At 44.8% G+C, this 20,055-nt stretch overlaps 1 protein-coding gene across 1 annotated transcript; it reads left to right on the top strand.

The window, feature by feature from the left end:
- Window positions 1–13,274: 13,274 nt before the first annotated feature.
- Window positions 13,275–14,671, top strand: LOC125525680. Its single transcript, XM_048690681.1, has 2 exons — window positions 13,275–13,379; window positions 14,025–14,671. The coding sequence occupies exons 1-2, from the start codon at window positions 13,360–13,362 to the stop codon at window positions 14,635–14,637; spliced, it is 633 nt and encodes a 210-aa protein (XP_048546638.1). The 5' UTR covers window positions 13,275–13,359; the 3' UTR covers window positions 14,638–14,671.
- The last annotated feature ends 5,384 nt before the right edge of the window (window positions 14,672–20,055 follow it).

Here is a 20,055-nt window from a genome sequence, read left to right as displayed (position 1 = left end):
TCTGTCGCACAGGCCGCGCTGGTCTTGACAGTGTTCGCACATAATGAAATCCTTTTCGTCGTCAGATGACATTTCCTATGTTCATATAGGTGAAACATTAAACACCTATTACTATCTAACATTAATTAATATCTAGCCAAATATATATTCATCTAACATTTGACATTAATATATCTAACTATATTCATCTCTAACAATTGACATTACTATATATTTAACTTTTCTATCTAATTCATCTAACATTCGACATTAATCTAACATTTATATAAACTCAAAATATATAAAAAAATTAAATAAACAGAAAAATGCATTAACAAATAATATGTTACTTAGATCATCAAATCTCAGATATCTATATTTTCTTACTAAAAATAAACTAGTTATATTAATTATTGAACTAGTTCAAATCTCATATATACCTAAATAAACTAGTTCGACAATTTTCTTACTAAAAATAAACTAGTTATATTAATTATTCAACTAGTTCAAATCTCTAGTTCGACAATTTTCTATCTAGCTAGCTAATTCATCTAACATTCGACATTAATCTAACATTCGATCATCTAATTAACTTTTCTAAAAAACAGAAAATAAGTAAAAAAATGTGTGTGTGTGTGTATGTGTGTGTGTATGTGTGTGTACGTATATATATGTGTGTGCGTATGTGTGTGTGTGTATGTGTGTGGTATGTGTGTGTGCGGCCCCGTACGCCGCCGCCCCGTACGTACGAGCGGGGGCGCCGGCGTACGGGGCGGGGGCGGGGGCGTACGGGCCGGCCGGGTGCGACGAGACGACGGACGGCGGCGCGGCGGCCGGGTACACGAGAGGAGAGCGAGATAAGTACGTATACGGGACCGCGGCGCGGGACGACGACGGACGGCGGCGCGCGGCTTTCGGGGCGGCGGCGGGGACGACGACGACGACGACGGGCGACGGGCGGCGACGACAGGAGCGGCGCGCGAGAGGTTGAGACGAAAGAAGTGGGGAGATCTAACTGAATTTTCGTAAGTGCTATATATATAGGAGAGGCCTTTAGTACCGGTTGGAGCCACCAACCGGTACTAAAGGCCAACTTTGGCCAGGCAAAGAGGCGGGAAGAGCAGGCCTTTAGTACCGGTTGGTGGCTCCAACCGGTACTAAAGGGTGGTCTTTAGTACCGGTTGGAGCCACCAACCGGTACTAAAGGCCTCGCGCTGCCAGCCCCAAAGTTTAGTCCCACCTCGCCGGGCGAAGGGCAGCCGCACTGGTTTATAAACTCAGCCGCGGCCACCTCTTTGAACTCCTCTATATAGCAGGCTTGTGGGTCTAAATTCTGCGCGCTGCCCTATGAGTCTGCTGGGCCTTTAAGGGCCTATAATTGCACGCCCGTGTCCTAGCAGGCCCACAGGGCAGCACCCCAATTTTTTTATAGTTTTTTTTCTTTTCTGCTTTATTTTCTTCTATTTATTTCTGCATAGTTTTTTATATAGTTTTTTCTTTTCTGTTATGTTTATTTTCTTCTATTTATTTGTGAGTAGTTTTTATCTAGTTTGCCAAAATTCAACATTTTCAGAGTTCATTTTGTAGTGATTTTCAAAGAAATGCCGACGTGCAATTAGTTTTTGTCATAACAGAAGAAGTCCGGAGTTGTAATAAGTTATTAAAAATAAAAAAGAGGTGCAATGCTCGTTAATTTGCTTCAAGCCTTTCGGAATAGTGTAAACTGCACTGCGCATAGCTCCGTGCAATGTACCATATTTCTGAAGGCTTGAAGCTAAGCAACGTGAGCATTGAGCCTCTTCTTCATCGTCTCTGCACTCAGGGCTTATAAACCGCTCCTAGTCCCTCTCTCTTGGCGAGGTGAGACTAAAAAACAGCTTACTAAGCAACTGTAGTACCGGTTGGTGGCTCCAACCGGTACTAAAGGTGGTGCGCTGCCTGCACAAAATTTAGTGTCATTTAACTGAAAACAAATCATTAAATGCATGAAAAATAGCAAATGAAGGTATAAACGGTTGAAAGTTGATGGCGTCGCTTTGAATGGTGCATACTGAACGCAAAAAATATAAGAGCATTTAGATCATGATCTTATATTTCTTTACAGTCTAAATTGTCAATATGATCTCTTATACATCAAAAATACATTGATCATCAATGATCTTTTTGTGTACAATCTGATTTGTCAATATGAGTCCTCATCAGTTTAGGAACTGGTGAAGACTCATATTGCGGCCATAAATTCTACACATAGAGTTTAATGAAGAAGTGTTTGTGATAGTTTGAGAAGTAACATATTTAAGGTGGTAAAAGCCTTGTTAGGGGAGCGAGGTGGGACTAAAAACAGCTTACCATAACCACATTAGTGCCGGTTCGTGGTACGAACCGGCACTAAATGGTGATGGTGGGGCCATGGCCTGACCGCAGGCTGACACAGCCTCTTTAGTACCGGTTCGTGGCGTGAACCGGTACTAAAGCTTCGCCACGAACCGGTACTATTGATCGCCGCCATGAACCGGCACTAATGTACACATTAGTGCCGGCTCTAATTCAAACCGGCACTAATGTGCTTCACGTTTGACCCTTTTTCTACTAGTGATTTGTGGTGTCCTTGTGGCATGCCTACGCCTCGCACAGACGAGGGAGGGGCATGCCCTGCCACCGGGTTACCGAAAGTACCTCGGTGTCATTCCTGATGCGATTACTCGGGATCTGGCACGGCGTCATTACAGGGCCTCTGTAGGGTGTGGTAAAAGTTTGGACGCGTTTCGAGTAAGCCTCCCTTGACGCCGGTTTTGCTCCGTTAGCCTCAAAACTTCTCATGCTCTAAGAGGGGGCAATAGCATGGCACGTGCCACGGCCTCGCATTTTTCGGGGGCGCGCGCAATATTCGAGAAATTTGTTACTTTGCTACGGTTTCATCGCCGGGAATTGCAGATCAGCAAGGCGACACATGAAATCATGTCAGGTAGCGGCATGGGAAATCATTTGTGATGTCCTTGTGGCATGCCTACGCCTTGCACAGACGAGGGAGGGGCATGCCATTCCACCTGGTTAGCGAAAGTACCTCGGTATCATTCCTGGTGCAACTGTTGAAATCCTCGGAAAATCGTACGATGGTAGGATGATACGTCTCCAATGTATCTACTTTTCCAAACACTTTTTCCATTGTTTTGGACTCTAACTTGCATGATTTGAATGGAACTAACCCGGACTGACGTTGTTTTCAGCAGAATTGCCATGGTGTTATTTTTGGACAGACAATGGAACTATACCCGCCTCGGAACACCATGCCTACATGCACGCACCTCTTTGATCAATCCACCTTTAGTTTGTTTCACTCGATTCAGTTTGTGTTTCTCACGATATTTTAGCAGGAGGTATCGATGTTGCTCATTTCCACTTGATGGTGACGCTCCTTCTCCTCTGCTGATGGCATTGATGGCCCTCTGGTACCTTCCCGGCCTTTCTCCTTTGCTTCTTCAATGTTTTTTGCTCCACCTCCTGACACCATGTTAGTACCGCTGAAAACTTCTTTCATTTGCTTGGTTCTATCTGATTTCTTGCAATGTTTTTTCAGATTTTTTGTGCACACACAAATGTTTCTCTTAATGTGTTTAAGAGATTATGTTTTACTGATTTACAATCAAACAGAATTTCTTTTCGATGTATCTTTGGTGACCTATATATACTTGGTTAGTTGGTTCTCCTAAACTCTGGTCCAACGTGAGAAGTCGTCAATTCCAGTGCTACTTACCAGCTGGAGATGTGAGGACTATCTTTCTCGGCTAATTTTCCTTTGATATTTTATTTCCAACAATCTACTCTGCAGCAGGAAAAAGACTTAATTGTTTTTTTAAGATAAAAAAACCCACGTTCAGAATGATGGTATTTTAAAATGTCAAATATCTTGGTATCTAGGAGGAACTGGAGCAACTATGCTTGCTAGCTGAGATTTAAGCAGGGAGCTCCTTCATCTCAAGTCAAACAGAAATCCATACATCTTATGCCTCCAAGGACACTGAATAATTTCGAGTGAAGTTGAAAGCCGTTGGAGCTTTTTCTGATCTAGGAGAGTGTTCTCGTTCTTTGCACAATCAAATGCCTCTGAAACATGAACAATGAAGTGATCATCCTGATAACTGGTCAGTTCAACAAGCACCAACTCATATTTTTTTGTAGTTGTCGTGTCACATGGTCTTCATATACTTGCAATTTCTCATGTTTTTATCTTGCGAAAACATAATACGTATGTTGATTGAATAAACTAATGCATGCTCTCTATATGCATTTCAGCCTGGGAGAATTCGTGAGAAATGCAGTGGACTACACCACACGAGATGCATGCTCTGTATACAATATTGTTTGTTTGTTAAAGATAAACACTTCCTTCAGCGTTCACTGCTCAGAACGGTACCATTTTAAACCGAAATGTTGATTTCCAGGAGGAACGGGAGCAACTCTGCTTGCTAGATGAGATTTGAACACGGAGCTCCCTAACCCAAAGTCCGAAGTGAGCAAACATCCCAACTATCCTCTGCAATCAAGGAAACTGCATAATCTTGGGCGAAACTGGAAGACGTTGGATCTTTTTCTGTCCAGGAGAGGTGTTCTCCATGTCTCAGACAGTCCAAGCGCCTCTGAAACATGTACCATGAAGTGATCATCCTGATAACTGGTCAGCTCAACAAGCACCAACTATCGTTTTGTAGTTATCATGTCACACGGTCTTCATATATTTGCAATTTCTCATGTTGTTTTTACCTTGCGAACACAAAATTCATGTGTTGAATAAACTAATGAATGCTCTGCATATGCACTTCAGCTGGCGAGAAGACTTGGAAAATGGCCATCACGTTTAGCTCTCCAAGTTGCTGCTGCTCCTTAAGCTGCATATACGCACTGTCATGCTGCAATCGGCCATCACGTTTAGCTCTCCATGTTGTCTGCTGAGTGGTCGCCTCTGATATGGTGCAAGGTGAACCTGAGAGGGATCTTCAATTTCTCCACCGCGAATGGTAGAGGAATGCATTGATCACGGGGCTTCAGTGTTATGGAGGGGAGTAGCCAACTGCACTATGAAAAATTGCTTCTGATCAACCTGATGAGAAGACCTGCAATTTTGAATACAGACTTACTTTATTTTCTAGTACTCTGTTTTTCCAGAGATGTTTAGTTTAGTTCCTCTCTGTTTGTTGCTGTGCGTGTGCTTGTTTGTAATCAAAGAATGAGTATTGCATATGCCTGTGCCGTTGAGTCTGCAGTGCCGAGCGGAGCTTCTTGAGAGAGAGCAACGGCATGGGCATCTCCAGCTACCTCGACAGCACGCTGCTTTTATCATTGCGTGCTGCGTCGCGATTTGTTGGCTACGGTCTTGTATCCCTTTAACTTACTTTCCTTAAACCTTATTTGTACTCTAAGGGACTCAGTTTAAGGCCGGGCAGACGCCTCCTCTCTAAAAAAAAAGTGCGGAGCGGAGCAGTCCCGTGGTACAAAATTAACCTGATTTTGAATACAGACTTGCTCTGTTTGTAGTACTCTGTTTCCTTGAAGATGATTAATTCCTCTCAAATTCCTGCTGCCACTACGTCTGTGCTTGTTTGTAAGCCAAGAATGATGATTCCATCTGTTGTCATCCATTTCCGCAAATTTTGAGTTGGTGAAATAATGCGCCTGCTATATATGCCATTAAATTTGCAATTCCCATCAGTTTCGCTTTGCCAATTACTGTTTGTCAGCAAAAGGCCATGCTCCGGCATACGAAACCCATAGGTTTATTTTGGGAGTAGTATTCTTTTCCCTGGAAAGACTTGTAGCTCTCTGTCCATAGCATAAACAACACAAATAAGGAGTAGGGGTATTGCACTACAATGTGGCCCGAACCTGGGTAGACCCTCACATGTTTTATGATTTCAGATGATGTTGTTCCTCGTTGTTGCGCCCCTTCCACGAATCGGCAAAGGGACCTTTCCATTCCTTGGTGTCTCATGTGTGTTCTGCACACACGCGGTGACATTTGGCGGGCTCACGTAGATCTTCATCGGCCGCCTCAGGATGGCGAAGAACCTATTTGCAGAGTTCACGGAACCTTGGGTGTCAACGCCATGGCGCTAGGAGCAAGGGCAGAGCAGGCGGCAGTCACCCCTCTCACATGAGGACATCAGCAGGATATCATTTGCCTTAGCACGTTCGCGAACGGGCCTGCTACTTGTGAGCTGCGTTGGGAGTTTGTCGAAGTGGAGATAAGTATTTCCCTCAGTTAAGAACCAAGGTTATTAATCCAGTAGGAGAACCACATAGAACCTCATTAGCAGCATCCGCACACACAAAAGCAAAATACTTGCACCCAACGCGATCAAAAGGGTTGTCAATCCCCTTGTCAGTTATTTGTAAGGATCAAATCTCGTAGTGGTAGATAGATAAAATAAATTGAAAAACAAAATAAAAGAAATAAAATTTCAGAGCAAGCTATTTTTGGATTTTATATATGATAAAAGTAGACCCGGGGCCATAATTTTCACTAGAGGCACCTCTCTCGAACACAAAACATACGATGGATAAAAAGATTACTGTTGGGCAATTAATAGAAAAGCGTATAGTTATAATATTCAATTAGTTTGAGTTAATGACATACCGTGCCTGCTATATATGCCAATAAATTTGCAATTCTCATCGGTTTGGGTGTGCCAATTACATTTTGTCAGCAAAAGGCCACGCTGCGGCATACAAAATTTTGGGAGCAGTATTTTCCATCTGTAATTTGTGATCATATTTGTTGTTTCAACTGTCGATAGTTGCACGAACCTGCACGCTAAATTGAGCAATCAGCAGGCCGACTAAGACAAAGACCAGGAGCCTTCTGAAGACGAGGAGACTGACGGCCGCTCGCCTCCCCAACCTCATCACCAGATGCCATGCGCACGTTGCCGGTGGCCATAGTCGGCGAAGGAGGGCGCATGATTTTTGGTCCGTCACACGCTTCCTCTCCGAATGTAGCTACCGTGCTGCCATGGATGTAATGGCCTCTCTCGTCGAGAGGAGATAACTTGGGGGGAGAAATGAAGGTTTTGGTGACCGGTTGTCGATTATGTTCCTCTGGGAGGCGTTCGGAGTAGATCCATCTGATCCAACGGCCGGCACTGGAGCAGAAACTAAGCGGGCTAAATATTGCCATGGGCAACGTCATAGGTAGTCCTGGCCTAGAAAATAATGTTTTGTTTCTCGATTTTTATATGGTGGGCTATGTGTCCAATGGGCTTCCGCGGCCCATTTTATATTCGGGACTTTTTTTCATTTTATTCAGTGCCATTATTACATAATTATGTTTATTCTATAAATATTTTTTGCACTGCCATAAATTCAAAATATATGATACTTTTTACAAGAAAGATGTTTGAGTTTTTTTGCCTCACACACTCAAACATGTTCCATGCCAAAAAGATTTAAAGTTTTTTTTAGTTTTCTTGTCTTTTTTATTTTACTGTTCACCGAGATCAGATGAGCTCGAATGCACAAACGGATATTTGTGTTTTCCACGCCCTCCATCTTACCGGGAATTCAAACTACAAATGTTCCCCGACAAGCATGGAACAAGACTCTAGCTTCTTCATAGGACATGGCATGCTATTTTTGTTTGGACTTAATTTGCCAAACAAACCAAAGCTCTGCCATTCATTGTAGTTGGGAAAGGTTTTACAACCTAACAAGGATCAAAAGTGGATAAGTCTTTGCAGAAGAAAGATGCACTGTGCTACTATCTTGCAAGAATCAAGGTAGCCACCTCATTTGAAATCTTGAAAGTCTTTGCAAGGGGGCTGGAGGCGGGATCTTGAATATCCAAGCATTTCACTACTTCCACAAAATCCAGCAGGTGTTGAGGTTATAATGGGATCATGGCTCTGGTATTTTGTACAAGACACAAATGCACCATCTCCCACAAGAATTGATATTCAGTGTTGAGCGTACATGCCAAACTTAGCTTGGGACAATAGAGTAGAGCACACATGTGTAGCAACACCTCTCTAGAGAAAGGGAAATAAAGGTTCGGGGTACAATGCAGACTCCAAGATTTGATCATAAAATTAATTGATGGATAGCTAATGTAGGCAACAACATTTCTCGCTCGAAGCATGAGCAACACTTATAAAACGCGGAGCCGCTACTTCTTGTAGCCTCTACCTTTGTTATAATAAGGATAGTACTAGCAAACAAATAAACATAAACAGAGTTGTGGCACTAGGGAGGGGACATAGCAGTGACAATTGTGTTGGGTTGGATCAATGTAGTTTGTTGAGAAATATGGATGGGAGGCATACGGAAACACGTCTTCTCCAAAAATCATATACCCCCTCCATCCAGCTTAATTGATTGCAGCAATTTAATTGGCTGCATGGATGCTCTTAGATATAATAGCTTGCACGCGTAGTCGAGCGTATTGACCGGAGCGATTTTATTAGCTGCATGCTCACATTTGTAATTAACGCGGCAAACTGGAGCAGAATCGAGGCGAAATACCTTCGATGTAATTGCTGCGTCCATGTAAATTCAAACGCTTTACCGTGGCTCATGGGTGCTTTAATCCCAGATGGAGGAAGTAAGATGTAAAAAGAGGTTTATGCCACGCATTCCTGAGGAGGGCATGTAGCAGTAATGCTAAGGTAATGGCAGAGGACGTGAAGACTCTGGTAAAAATCAGGGACAAACTATTACAAGGTGGCTAAAATTAAAAGGGAAGAAGAGAAATATCACTTCATAAAAAATGGCTCAGTATTTTCCTCTCTGTGTCAAACCGTAGGTTGCAATGTATTTTCATCTCACGAAAGCCTATGATAGCTACAAATGGAAATCAAGACATAGGATTTTACAGGATACAAGAAAAGGGGGACGGGGGGACTTTCAGTCTATATCTGATGCAGGCCGCATTGATGGTTGGAAATTGGAATCTGTGTGTCTTGGCTGAAAAAAGGTGTGTGGCTCTTGGAGGCAAAATTTGGTGTTTTGACCCTTTTGTCAAACAAAATCGAGATCTGACCCCAGTTTGAAATTTTTTCGACATTTGACCCTTTCTCCTACCGCCACGAGGCCCGGCGGTAGGATGCCACAGCCTACCGCTGGAAACTGCGGCGGTAGGGAACTTATCCACGTCAGCAGCGTAAACGGCCTCCGTCCCCCCTCCTCCCACCCTACCGCCGCTGGTCCTGGTGGCCGCCTATCCGATCGAACCGCCGAGGGACCCGGCGGTAGGGTGCGCGCAGTTATAAGCCGCTGGGCGCCCCCACCCCTCACCTTCTCCCCCCAACCACCCGCCCAAGAACAGAGGAGTTCTTCCTCTCGCCCCTCTCTCTTCTCCTCCACTCCCCCCCTTAGATCTTCGTCGTTTCTTCACCGTTTTTGCGGATCGAGATGGCCCCGAAGAAAGAAATGTAAGCTCCTTCGATCCCTCCAATTAGTTTTAGTCAAATAGCTTCCGATTCATCGCATTATTTGATTGAAATCACCCCCCTTCTTGAACTAGATTTAAATTTTTTGAACCCTAGGATTGATTTAGGTTGATGATAGATGTTATATTTTGTTAGATATGAACTCTAGTCACTAGTTGGTATGGTTATGTGAAGATGAACCCTAGTTCATATTATTTTTGGAGGATTTTTTTTGATATGATGCATGTTGGAGGAATTTATTGTGATATGATGATGCATGTTGATATGCTATGATGCAAGTAGTGGATATGGTTGGAAACAAATGTTGAACCCTCAAGATGAACCTAGTTCATAAATTTTTGTGTTAAAAAAATCCTCAAGATGAAGCCTAGTTCATGGTTTTTGTTTTTGAAAAACAATATGATATGATGCATGTTGGGTGTTGTTGGAGAAATATGATATGATATGATATAATATGATATGATATGATATGATAATATGATGCATTTGAACCATGGTGATTGTATCTTGATATATGTATTTTAATTAGTTTTTTAATATATCTATTGTATTTAGTTCATGTTCATGATAATCTTGATATATGATTATTCAAAGATTAAACTCATAGGTTTTTTTGGATGTGATGAACCTTTGTTATGCATCGATATGTTTCGTAGTTAAAGATGAAGCCTAGTTCATGTTGAAAAATCTTCTGATATGCTTATGCAATTCTTTTAGGAGGCCACCTCTTGCGGACGACATCGGCATGAAGTACACAATGCTTGACCCTAGGTTCGACAAGCATCACCGTGCCCGTTTCATTGAGAATGGAGTGGTAATTACCATTTTAAACCAAATCTTTCGAAATTGATGAAAACAAGTTGCTAACTATTATGTCCATGCTAATTATGCTTTAGTTATTGATTATCACAGATGCTGCCGCCACTTCGGATGAGGGCTCACAAGACGACGGTTAAGATGGAGTACGACGAGCGGTACGCACCGTTCTTCAGGAGAGCCCGACTATTGGGTTTCGTCTTGCAGTTCAAGCGTAAGCCGCCGACGCTCGTCCACTCAGCTCTCACGACTTTGATCGACCGGTGGCGGACGGAGACGCACAACTTTCATCTTCCATGTGTGGGGAGATGACGGTGACCCTCGAGGATTGGGAGATGATTGCGGCACTACCGCTCGAGGGTCGTGCTCTCATAGGAAGAGTGGAGAGGGCAAACTGGCACGATAGGGTTGTCAGCCTCATCGCGATTGCCCCCCCCCCCCCCCCCCCCCCGCTAAGAGCAACCGGACTTCCGGCATACCGCTGCCATGGCTCCTCAAGCACCGGAGAAAGTGCCCAGAAGATACCGAGCCCTGGGTGGTGGAGCAGTACGCCAGGGCCTACCTGTGGTACATTCTCACGGAGGTAGTGTTTCCAGACTGCTCCGGGAACTCTGCCCTATGGATGTATCTCGACTTCCTAAAGGACTGGGATGCGGGGTACAGCTGGGGAGCCGCCGGACTCGCCTACCTATACCGTTCGGTAAGTGAATATCACTTTCTTTCAAATATCATGGACGTGTGGTGCTTTAGATTTTGACATCTTATCATCTATACTTGGTTTGTAGCTTGACGACGCGACCCAGAGAGCGGAAGTCACGTCCGGCATGTGTGGATGTGTATGGGGCCTCTCCATTTGCATGTGGGAGCAAATCCCGGTGGGCCGTCCGGAGAAGCTACGCTCGCGTGCATGGATGGACTATGGCGGAGATGACGAAGATGATCGGAACCCGACCGTCGCATACGCTTGGGACGTGGTGCGTGTCTACACGGGCGAATCGAAGGCCTTGTATAAGGTCTTCAACAATGAGCTTGATGCTCTCACGCCTTTCCAGGTATAAGAACTACATTTTCACTTGAGCTTACCATTGTTTCGATAACACTTTCACTTGAGCTTACCATTGTTTGGTTATAGGTTACTTGGCGGCCGTATAGTGATGATCGAGAGTGGGGTTCGAGCTGAACAGCATGTGCAAGCAGGACCGGCTTCTCTTCCGGTGCATTGTGCCCATGATTTGTGTCTATGCCGTGGTGTACCACTTGCCACAGCGCGTTGCCGCACAATTTGGTAAGGCGCAACACACACCACCAGCCGGCCACGATACCGGTGGCTATGACCTACACCAGTGAGTACCACAAGCCATCCTCATCGATTCTAAGTTCTTATTTTGATGTTTTAAGTTCATACAAGAAGGGTGTTTTACATTCTTTCTTATGCATTGCAGGATGAGCAGGCAGAAGAATCAATCAATCACGGATTGGGAAGCCGAGCATGCGAGATACGTGAAGGAATGGAACGAGGGGAAAGGATGCAAAGACACAGAGAGGAGAGTGATTGACTGGGACGAGTACGAGGATCACATGCTGTGTTACGATGATGGCATCAGGCATCGTCTGCGTCTGAGGCCCCAGTGGACGACAGCAGATGCCGAAGACCTGTTCGATGACGCCTCTGAGAATCAAGCCTACAACGAGAGCATCAGAGAGCTTCAAGGCGGGTTTAGGTAGTACGGACCCCTCATGAACAGTGTGGTATGTTGTTTTTACCTCTTTTGAACCGACGGTTGGATGAAATCAGCTTTTAGTGCTATTGACTCATTTTATTACTTTGCAGTCTTCGGAGCTGAACAAAAGCATTTTTCATGCCTCTAATGCGCTTAGTGCTATCCCTGGGACTCGAGCTAGTGAGAAAAAGTTGAGGGAACCAGTGAAGGTAAAACGGAGTTCATTTTCATTACCATTGGACATTCGAGAAGTTCATATTGTTTCGTTATCATTGCAGAAATACGTCAACAAAGCACGCTGGCTTGTGGGCCTGCTTGGGTGCGCTACAAACACCGAGGATGTTTTTCCTCCTGCACCGATGCGTAGCCTCGCTTCATCGAGCCATGCAGCCTCGTCGTCTAGGGCGGTTCAAGATGACGAGGAGGAGAGCAAGGATGATGATGATGAAGAGGAAGATGAAGAAGAGGGCACAGAAGAAGAACATGGTGAGGAAGAGGAAGAGGACGATGAGGAGGAGGAGGAGTACGATGATGACGACGGACCTCCAGCAACTCCGCCAACACAGCGTGAGAAGAGGAATGTGCCGAAGAAGGATTGGAAGAGTTCATCCCCGTTTCAGAAAGCACGTCCTATCGCCCGCAAGAAGACGGCGGCCGAGAAGCGATACAAGGATAACGAGGACCGAACATCGAAGAGGGGAAGGAAGGACTGAAGTTGCTGCCGTGTCATTGAACTAAAAACTTGCATATTTGCTTCGTGAACCATATGGATTTGCTTGTGAAACTGTTTCATTAATTTTCTATGTATAACTTGGTGAAAACCTTCATGGATGTCTATTTGCTATGTATCCAACCTACCTTATTTATAGATTTATGGTGTGTGCTTCATATATCATACATTGTGTGCTTCATATATCATACATATGTTGTTTAAATGTTGTCTGCCAAAAATTGAAAACGAAAGAAGTTAGGAGGTGCAAAAAATGCACACTGGGCCACCCTACCGCTAGACACTAAGGCAGTAGGTCTGTACAGCCTACCGCCATGACACCCGACGGTAGGGTGCCTCCCCCCCCCACGCCCCCCTCCTGTGACCAAAAAATCGAACAACTCAGCGGTAGGGTGTGCAACCTTACCGCTGAGCTGTTCGATTTTTTGGTCATAGAAACTTAAAACATGCTCCCGCCCTACCGCCGCGCCCTATGGCGGTAGATTGTGGTCTCCTACCGCCGCGCCCTATGGTGGTAGGGTTTGGGCATTTATAAACCGAACCGCCCCACCCACCCCACCCCAACCCCTTATCCTCACCCACCCTGCCACCTTCTTCTTCCTCTCACCCATTTTCTCATCTCCTCCACTTCCCCCCTCCGATCTTCTTCGTTGATTCACGAATTTTGCGGACCGAGATGGCTTCGGAAAGAGGAAGGTAAGCTCCTCCCATCCCCCAATTAGTTTGAGTCAAATCAATCTGCTTTCTTATAGCCTAAAAAGGTTCATGTTCATGTTCAAAATCATGAGGATCCCTAGTTGATATGATGAACCCTAGTTAATATAATGAACCTAGATGATTGCAATGTGATGAACCTAGTTGATGAACCCTAGGTTTAGTTTTTTTACCATATGAGGAACCCTCTCTAGTTGATATGATGAACCCTAGAACCTAGATGACTGCAATGTGATGAACCTACTTGATGAACCCTAGGTTTAGTTTTTTTGACCATATGAGGAACCCTCCCTAGTTGATATGATGAACCTTAGAACCTAGATGATTGCAATGTGATGAACCTAGTTGATGAACCCTAGGTTTAGTTTTTTTTACCATATGAGGAACCCTCCCTAGTTAATGAACCCTAGGTTTAGGCTTAGATTTTTTTAACAAATGTTGAACCATCAACTTCTCAATTTTTTTGTTAACAAAATTTATGATATGATGAATATTGGAGTAAGCAAAATTTATATGATGCAAGTAGTGGAGTAAATATGATATGATATGATATTGCATTTGACCCATCTTGATATATGTATTTTATTTAGTTAATGATGAACTTTTGTTATTCATCCATATGTTTAGGTCTGCAACAGAGGTGCTACCATCGCCCATTCATCTCCAACAGCACCTGTCCGGCTTGCCACTTCCGTATGTGTACGAGCCCTTCCCCGAGCTTCTGCAACCGGTGACCGCTTTTTCAGACGAGTTCCTACAGGCGACGAGGGCAGTGCGGTGGCACGAGAGGGCAGAACGGATCGCCGACGATGTGAAGTGTTGGTCGCAGAGTGTGAAGGAGTGGAAGAGAGTGACTGCAGAGATGGAGGGAGATCCAACTATCTCCCGTGAACGCCGGGAAGGGACCATTGAAGCTGCCAAGAAGCACTCCAACTGGGAGCTGCGCAATTTGGGCCGGAGGATCTACTTCGAGAGCAATGCGGAGGAGAGAGCCAGGATGCTGCCCACAAGTGCATCGGTGTTCGATATCATCAGCGGGGGAAGGGCGGAGGCGAAAACTCCAGCTGGCAAGGCAAGGTGGGAGTGCTTGAACGGTCGGACGCCGACCAGCGTTCCGCCTCCGCCTGAACCGGTGGATCCGCTGCCGTATCTGTCTCCACGGCCAGGCCTAACATACGAGGGGGGGGGGAGGTTTACCCGCCCTATAAACATGTCTATTGCATATGCATCTATGTTTTAGTAGGGGTTGTCAAACTATGTGGACAAGTTTGCTATTTGCTATTTCGTACTTATGAATCTATGTGTAAACTGTTTGATATTTGCTATGTGGAACCTTTATTAATGTGTGAGATCATATTTTTCTATTTGTGAAACTATGTGAAACTCCTGACAAAACAAACAATCAATAAAACTTGTAAAAATCTAAACCCATAGGACCCTACCGCCAAGACCTGTGGCAGTAGGGTGTTGCGCTAGCCGTTAGCTAACGGCAGTGGGCCGTCCATGCCACCGCCGGAAGCCCTGGCGGTAGCCTACGTGAACAAACCGCCTTGTCCTTTGGCGGTAGCAAACGGGTCAGATGTCAATAAAAATCAAATTGGGGTCAGATCTCGATTTTGTTTGACAAAAGGGTCAAAACGCGAAATTTGGCCGCTATTGGAGGAACCATCGCCCGCCTCACTGTCTAGACTCTGGGGCAGAGTCAGTGGAGTGCGAGACAAATAGATAGAGGGGAAAACAGATACACACACACAGAGAGAGAGAGAGAGGGAGTGAATGAGTAAGTGAGTGCGGAGGAAGAGGATACACATCACACATGTATTGAACTAGTAACACTTTGAATCATAAGTCATTGATACGTCTCCAATGTAACTGTAATTTTTTTTTCATGTTCAGGCCATATTTGTTGCATTTATACACACTTCTACAAAACGTTTTTCACTTTTTTGGACCAACATATTATTGCTAGTGTGTCAAATGTTGTTTTATGATTTACAAAAGAAGTATTTTATGAAGCGATAAAAATCATAAAATATTTCCATTGACATTTTCATAATAAGGAGAAAAATGCGGAGCCGAGAACCAGCAAAGAGGAGTCATCTGGGCTAAGAAGTTGCAACTCCCCAGCGCCCAAGTCCGGGGAATGCTACTAGGGCGTGTGTTGCCTATTGGTGCCCTTCCAACCCATCTTTATCCCTCCGTCTCTAAACCCCCCAAAACATCAAAACTACTATCGAAGAATATTATCCGCTACCTCGATTGGAATGTGGCAATCCAATCTATAATCCTTTTCATATTATTTGCCATCTTCATCAACCTTGTTATGTCACGGACCGCATTGATGGGCTTCCTCTCTCTGCCAAAGCAATAGCTAGACGTAACGAACAATTATAGGGTTGTAGGCCACAATTTTTCCTATAATCATTAGACTATTTTGTTAGTGCAAATAAAGATGACATGTTATTTGGAATATGGAAGGCCAGCTCACTAACGGGCGGTGGGTAGCGTTGATGTAGATTCGAGCATGTCACTCCTTCCACAAATTTTAGATCGTGTATGACGCTATAGCACTAACCATTGTTCTGATTTTCAGTGTATGCTTGTCTCCCACAAGCTTGGCAACTTGGTGTTGAGTGTAGAGGCCAGGGTGAGATGGAGAAGCGATGGCGGAGCACACATGTGTAGCCAATCCTCTTTCGAGAAAGGGCTATTAAGGCTCGAGTACGATGCAAATTCCGAAAAAGAGTGAAATTAATATATAGCTAATGTACTCGCCAACCTTCACCGGTCTATAAAAGACATACTACTCTTTGTGGTCTTTCTGTAGCCTTCATGTTATCAGGATAGTACTAGCAGCCAACTGATTTTCAGTGTATGCTTGTCTCCCACAAGCTTGGCAACTTGGTGTTGAGTGTAGAGGCCAGGGTGAGATGGAGAAGCGATGGCGGAGCACACATGTGTAGCCAATCCTCTTTCGAGAAAGGGCTATTAAGGCTCGAGTACGATGCAAATTCCGAAAAAGAGTGAAATTAATATATAGCTAATGTACTCGCCAACCTTCACCGGTCTATAAAAGACATACTACTCTTTGTGGTCTTTCTGTAGCCTTCATGTTATCAGGATAGTACTAGCAGCCAAACGAACACATATGACTGCAAGGATCCCAAGCGAGAGAGCTATGAAAATGGATGAATGCAATCCATTGAGAAATATGAATGGGAGGCATTTAGAAACACATAATCCTGAAAAATTATAAGGGACATATGAATAGGTGTAGTTCATGTGTTTTAGAGGAGGAAAGGTAGAGGAAACATTGAGATAATCACAGGAGCAGTGGATGGGACGGTACAATTTTGGGGACACTAGCTCGACTTCAAAGTGGCTACGTAGCTCGAGAAACTGGAAAGGGGAGAAGAGGACTTTCACATTCTAAAAACTGGATCAATTTTTGCCTCTCTGGCTCCTCAACCCCGACGGGGAGTATTACCTCATTTCAGGCCGCCATATTGGTCGCTGGAATCAATGTGCCAGCCACCGGGCTGAAGGGTAAGTCAGGTCGAGAGAGGAAGTCAGGTCGAAATAGGTGAGCACCAAGCTATATCTCACCTACGAGGCGGATATAGCTTTCACCTTTAGCAATGCCGCATGCCGGCCGGCCAATCTTTTTAAAAGATCCACCACCTTTCATTTACCTTTCTATTTGGGCCATGATACATGCCGGCCGGCCAATCTTTTTAAAAGATCCACCACCTCGACGCCGTTAGATAGAACGTCCAACACTGTCCTCATCATTGCAACAAGGCTTGTGTTGCATAATCTTTTGCAACAAACAATAGTAGAAAAGAGGGCTTTCGTTCAGGCCGGGTCAGCCCATTAGTCCCGGTTCAGTCCAGAACCGGGACCCATGGGGACATTGGTCCCGGTTTGTGAGTCCAGGGGGCCGGCCGGGCCACGTGGGCCATTGGTCCCAGTTCGTCTAGACCTTTTGGTCCCGGTTGGCGGGACGAACCGGGACCGATGGGCCTGGCTCCTGGCCCACCACCATTGGTCCCGGTTGGTGGCTTGAACCGGGACAGCAGGCTGCCCTTTAGTCCCGGTTCATGCCACGAACCGGGACCATTGAGGTGCCTATATATACCCCTCGCCCGCGAGCAGAGCACTCCAGTGCTCTGTTTTTCTCTGGCCGGCGAGGGGAGGGCTTTGTGGTGCTCTAGCTCACCTCCTATGCACATGAGGTGTTCGATGAAATGCCCGAGCCACACTAGTTAAGCTTTCTCCTCTCGAAGCACGACCTCCGAACTCTATTTTTCCCGAGATTTGTCTAGGTTTATATTAGCGGCCCGTCATGCCCCGTCCCCGTCTTCACTGTCGTCGATCACCCGCGCCGATCTCGTCGCTGGCACCACCGTGGTGAGCCTCTTGTTCTTAACTTCTTTCTGAAAGAAAAAAATTCTTGCTTTAGATAGATACTTGTCTAATTTTCTTACTATTTTATTGCTTGTTATTATATAGTGCGATGGTTTTGGTATCTGCCCCCGTCGGCCCTCGTCCTGTCTATGATTCGGATGTGGTATACATTATCTTTATAACTATTGGTTCATTTATTGTTTATGAAAATTATGCCGACCAACGTGACATAGATTTTATTTATCTAGGAGGTATGTGAACCGGAAATTCCAACCGACCCTATTGTCGAGAGGTTAAATTTAGTTGAAGAAGAAAACAATTTCTTGAAGGAAAAAATAAAAAAAATTGAGGAGGAGAAGATGATATTGGAGTTGCATGTTGCGGATGTCGTCGATGATCACAAGATCAAGATGGATGCAATGCTCTTGAAGATTAGAAAGATTAGAAAATATGCCATTCATACCGAGGCTTGATATCATTATGCCGTTGGATCAATTGTTACCTTGGTTGCGATTATGATCGCATTTGTTGTTGCATTGAAATGTTTTACATAGTTTCAATGTATGGTTTAAGTGGATGCTCTGGAGAGCTATATGTTATTCAATGAGAACTATGTATGTACTTTGGTTTTAATGTGATGATGAACTTCTACTAATTTGATCAGGTATTTATTCATGATGTTCTATAATGGTTTTTGACACACTTCATTATATATAATGCACGCAGATGAACCGGCAATGGATGTACGGTGACAGACACACCTCCGAGTATATTAAGGGCGTGCATAACTTTCTCCAAGTGGCTGAGGCAAACAAGAAGAATGGTTTTATGTGTTGTCCATGCCCTAAATGTGGGAATACGAAGTCTTACTCTGACCGGAAAATCCTTCACACCCACCTGCTTTACAATGGTTTCATGCCACACTATAATGTTTGGACGAGGCACGGAGAAATAGGGGTTATGATGGAAGACGGCGAAGAAGAAGAGGACGACGAAAACTATGTGCCCCCTGAATACGGTGATGCTGCAACGGGGAAGTTGCTAAAGATCAAGAGGAACCAGATGATGTGCCCAATGATGCTGCAACGGGGGAAGCTGCTGAAGATCAAGAGGAACCAGACGATGTGCCCGATGATGATGATCTCCGCCAGGTCATTGTCGATGCATGGACGCAATGCGAAAGTCAAAAGGAGAAGCTGAAATTCGATCGCATGTTAGAGCATCACAAAAAAGGGTTGTACCCCAATTGCGAAGATGGAAACACAAAGCTTGGTACCGTACTGGAATTGCTGCAGTGGAAGGGAGAGAATGCTGTGCCTAACAAAGGATTTGAGAAGCTACTGAAAATATTGAAGAAGAAGCTTCCAAAGGATAACGAATTGCCCGACAGTACATACGCAACAAAGAAGGTCGTATGCCCTCTAGGATTGGAGGTGCAGAAGATACATGCATGCCCTAATGACTGCATCCTCTACCACGGTGCGTACAAGGATCTGAACGCATGCCCGATATGCGGTGCATTACGGTATAAGATCAGACGAGATGACCCTGGTGATGTTGACGGCGAGCCCCCCAGGAAGAGGGTTCCTGCGAAGGTGATTTGGCATGCTCCTATAATACCACGGTTGAAACGTCTATTCAGAAACGGAGAGCATGCCAAGTTGATGCGATGGCACAGTGAGGACCGTAAGAAAGAGGGAAGTTGAGAGCACCCGCTGACGGGTCGTAGTGGAGAAAAATCGAGAGAAAGTACTGGGATGAGTTTGCAAGTGACCGAAGGAACGCATGGTTTGCTTTAAGCGCGGATGGCATTAATACTTTCGGGGAGCAGAGCAGCAATCACAGCACCTGGCCCGTGACTCTATGTATGTATAACCTTCCTCCTTGGATGTGCATGAAGCGGAAGTTCATTATGATGCCAGTTCTCATCCAAGGCCCTAAGCAACCCGACAACGACATTGATGTGTACCTAAGGCCATTAGTTGAAGAACTTTTACAGCCGTGGAATGGAAATGGTGTACGTACGTGGGATGAGCACAAACAGGAGGAATTTAACCTAAAGGCCTTGCTGTTCATGACCATCAACGATTGGCCCGCTCTCAGTAACCTTTCAGGACAGACAAATAAGGGATACCACACATGCACGCACTGTTTAGATGACACTGAAAGTATATACCTGGACAAATGCAGGAAGAATGTGTACTTGGGCCATCGTCGATTTCTTCCGACCAACCATCAATGTCGAAAGAAA

Source organism: Triticum urartu, chromosome 7 (assembly GCF_003073215.2).
Source record: "Triticum urartu cultivar G1812 chromosome 7, Tu2.1, whole genome shotgun sequence".
Classification (NCBI taxonomy): Eukaryota; Viridiplantae; Streptophyta; class Magnoliopsida; order Poales; family Poaceae; genus Triticum; species Triticum urartu.
The sequence above is the reverse complement of the archived record's forward strand: the minus strand, read 5'-3'. Positions and strand labels throughout refer to the sequence as shown.

Excerpts from the sequence above, each read along its gene's own strand:
- LOC125525680 (XM_048690681.1), top strand. The coding sequence starts at position 13,360 with ATGGCTTCGGAAAGAGGAAG. Across the intron at positions 13,380-14,024 it reads ATGGCTTCGGAAAGAGGAAG|GTCTGCAACAGAGGTGCTAC; the intron begins GTAAGCTCCTCC and ends CCATATGTTTAG.